At 39.8% G+C, this 3,879-nt stretch overlaps 1 protein-coding gene across 1 annotated transcript; it reads left to right on the forward strand.

Moving 5' to 3' along the window:
- Positions 1-622: 622 nt before the first annotated feature.
- LOC150066419 (olfactory receptor 11H7-like) lies at positions 623-1,570 on the forward strand. The gene has a single exon (XM_090354790.1). The coding sequence runs from the start codon at positions 626-628 to the stop codon at positions 1,568-1,570; it is 945 nt and encodes a 314-aa protein (XP_090210916.1). The 5' UTR covers positions 623-625.
- Positions 1,571-3,879: the final 2,309 nt, after the last annotated feature.

A 3,879-nucleotide genomic window follows, 5' to 3' on the forward strand; every position in this document is an offset into this window, starting at 1 on the left:
TCAAGATTTTTGTATGTTTGACTGCTGGATTTGGGGTTGTTGGTTTGGGTTGAGTTTTTACAGTGCCAGAGATGGAACTCAGAGACTTGAGCTTACTGAACAAGTGTGCTATCATTGATCTAAAGATTAGTTTAACTGATTTTTGTCTACCACCGGGTAAATTCAAACAACCTAGAGTTTACATTTTTAAAAAATTAAAGCCATTGTCAGGCACTGATGGCTCATTTCTGTTATCCTAGTTACTAATGAGGTTGAGATTTGAATATCAAGGTTCGAATCCAGCCTGAGCAGAAAGTCTGTGCAACTCATCTCTAATAAAGAAGCAAAAAAAATCTGCGCTGTGGAGGTATGTCAAGTGCTAGGATGCCAAAACAAAAGAAAAAAAAAAAGTCAAGTGAAAGCACAAGGCCCTAAGTTTCACACACACACACCCGTTACCAACACACCAAAACAATTGCCTAAAGGCAAATTCGAAATATAAGATTAGTTGAAGACATGTTTTAGAACATCCAATACATTCCCTGCAGGCATCAACCCTTGTCCCAAGGAAAACCTCAAAATGCTTCAGCAGCAAAGTACACTAAGATTATCTGTCTTTCTGTCTTCTCTCCACAGTCTGAGGACCATGAATAAGTCACAGACATCCACCGTGACGCACTTTATCTTGTTGGGCTTTGCTGGTTCCTGGGAAATGCAAATTACCCTGTTCTCACTGATATTCTTGGTCTACCTGTTGACTCTGACTGGGAATTTGGCCATCCTTTGTGTAGTATTGAGGGCCCACCAACTCCACACACCTATGTATGTGTTTCTGGCCAACTTCTCCTTCCTAGAAATCTGGTATGTGACCTGCACAGCCCCTAATATGCTGGTCAACTTCCTTTCCAAAACTAAGACCATGTCCTTCTCTGGCTGTTTCATGCAGTTCTATTTCTTCTTTTCCCTGGGCACAACTGAGTGCTTCTTCCTCTGTATCATGGCATATGATCGGTATCTGGCCATCTGCCGCCCCCTGCACTATTCCGCCATCATGACTGGACAGCTCTGTGGTATTTTGGTGTCTCTTTGCTGGCTTGTTGGTTTCTTTGTGTATTCAATTCCCATTTTCTTCATTTCTCAACTATCTTTCTGTGGTCCCAATATGATCGACCACTTTCTGTGTGATGTAGACCCACTGATGGCTCTGTCCTGTGACCCTACCCCCATTGTAGGACATGTCTTTTATTCTTTGAGCTGTCTTATCATCACTCTCACCATCTTGTACATTCTGGGATCCTATGCCCTGGTGCTCAGAGCTGTGCTCCAGGTTCCCTCTTCAGCTGGACGGCAAAAGGCCTTCTCAACCTGTGGGTCCCACTTGGTTGTGGTTTTTCTGTTCTACGGAACCATAATGGTGATGTACGTGAGTCCCACATCTGGCAGCTCAGCTGTTGTGCATAAGGTCATCACACTGATATACTCTGCAGTGACTCCAGCCTTAAACCCTTTCATCTACAGCCTCCGCAACAAGGATATGAAATATGCCCTCCGCCACATCTTCTGTGGAAGGAAAATTATCCAAAGCTCATGAATAGAGTTTCTGTAGCCCAGCTTCTTTCTTCAAGCAGAATAACCATAGGAAGGAAAGGAAGATTTATTAATCTAACTATTTTGATGAGCTTCCAGTGCTCGTCATGTGGCCCAGTAAAGAGCTTGACCTTCAACCCAATGGTAAAAATTGTTCTTAAAAATTGCATTATTTATTTACATGCTTTGTCTCTCAACACAATTTTGTAAAGAGATATTAATCAAATGGGTTCATTTATATGATTGTTATCATTTTAAGACATACAATACAATTTTTGGTGGTACACTTGAATTCAGGAGCTTCTGTGTGTTCTGCTACTACAATACCTCCACCCTTTCTACTTTAAGTATTTTTCGGATAAGAGATTCATGCATTTTGCTTGACCAGCCTTGGACCATGATCCTCCTGCATACTTGGAATTACAAATATACATTACCACACCTGCCTTATTTGTTGAGGTGGAGTCTTATTCATTTTTATCCAAATTATCTTTGTGATATTCCCAAGTGTAACATCCAGAGAAGCTAAGATTACAGATATGAGTCCCTGCATCTGATCCTGCCCTGAATTTGGGGCAATCCATCATTGCTGGATTGTGAATGAGAAGTGAAGTAAGAGACACATCTTGATCTGGGAAATGTTTAAAGACTGTGAAATTCCTGGCTCTGAATATAGAGCAGAAGGCAGAACACTACATTTCTATAAGGTAGAGAACACCATATATGCTAGTTATTACTTCAAGCAGGAAAACAATCCCACAAGTGAGTCTAAGTCAGGTAGGTTAACAAAAAACAAAGGTGGGTGGTAGAACACCACCCTTAAGCAAAAAAGCTAAGCAAGAGCATGAGGCCCTGAGTTCAAAGAAAGAAGAAACAGGGATGAAGGAAATGGTTAGTCAGCCAGGGAAGCATTGCCACGTCAAGGAACCATAGCTGGTGAACCCATCTGAAAAGGTAAGCCTATACATTATAAGAGAAAAGCCACTATTCAGACTTAGGTTAAACCCATAAGGAAATAATACCTGGTTATATCTACACTACCCAAGGAAAAATCTTTCTGCCTTACTACTCCCTGATCTCAAACCTAGAGAAGAGTAATGAGGGGAGGAAGAAGAAGAAAGATTCATTCTTTGCCATGGTGGCTCACGCCTATAATCTTAGCTACTCAGGAGGCTGAGATCTGAAGACTGTGGTTCAAAGCCAGCCCGGGCACTAAAGTCCACAAGACTCTTATCTCCAATTAACCACCAGAAAACCAGAAGTGGCACTGTGGCTCAAGGAGTAGGGCGGTAGTCGAGCTGAAGAGCCCAGGGACAAAGCCCAGGCCCTGAGTTCAAGCCCCACGACCTACCAAAAAAATTAATTCTTAGCAGTAAGTTTTAACTTGAATTAACAATTGAAATTCTAGGTAGGGCACTAGTGGCTCATGTCTATAATCATGTCTATAATCTCAGGAGGCTAAGATCAGAGGATCCAAATTCGAAATTAGCTCAAGCAGAAAAATCTGTAAGACTTACCTGCAATTAACCAGCAATAATCCAGAAGTGGAGCTCATGATAGAGAGGCAGCCTTGAGTAAAAAAGCCTTAAGTGAAAAGCACTTGACCCAGTACTGGCACAAAAATAAATTGATAAATAAGAATTGAAATTCTACCTTTAGACTTCCCAACATCTGTATATGGAGTTGAATGTGTCAATACTAAACACAGACATAAAAGCTATTATATTGGCCAAAAATGTGATTCTTAGGTGGAGCTAAATAGAGTATCCAAAAGTTGTTTTAAAATAAACATGTTAAAGCCTGGTGTCCATGACTCATACCTATAATCTTAACTACTCTGGAGAATGAGATATAAGGATCCTGGTTCAAAACTAGCTGAGGCAGACAATCCAAGAGAGATAATCTTATCTCCAATTAACTAGCCACAAAAAAAAAGTTGTGGTTCAAGAGATAGAGAGCCAATACCAGCACAATAAAATTAAATTAAATAGTCATGTTGAACCTGTTGGAGATCCTATTTCTTAGAGGTAAGGGTGCAGGGAGTTTGATAGGGATAAAATTGATTAGAATATAATGTAAACGAGTAGAGATGTAATAGTGAAATCCCACCCCTATATAACTGATATAAGCCAATATAAAAACACACATGTTGAGAAAAAAAGTAAGTTCTTCTATGTTTATTCTCTACCAAGTCCAAGTTATGCAATAAAATAGTTATAGGTACAATTTTTTTATTTTTAAATTAAAAAAAAAATAAATTAAAAGGGAAAACTGTCAAGTGTTCAAATTATGAAGAAATATTTGAAAACCCAG

Source organism: Megascapheus bottae, chromosome 2, assembly GCF_031878675.1.
Source record: "Megascapheus bottae isolate mThoBot1 chromosome 2, mThoBot2.hap1, whole genome shotgun sequence".
NCBI classification, from domain to species: Eukaryota; Metazoa; Chordata; class Mammalia; order Rodentia; family Geomyidae; genus Megascapheus; species Megascapheus bottae.

What these genes read in the sequence shown, in the direction of transcription:
- LOC150066419 (XM_090354790.1), top strand. Translation starts at nt 626, where the DNA reads ATGAATAAGTCACAGACATCCACCGTGACGCACTTTATCTTGTTGGGC.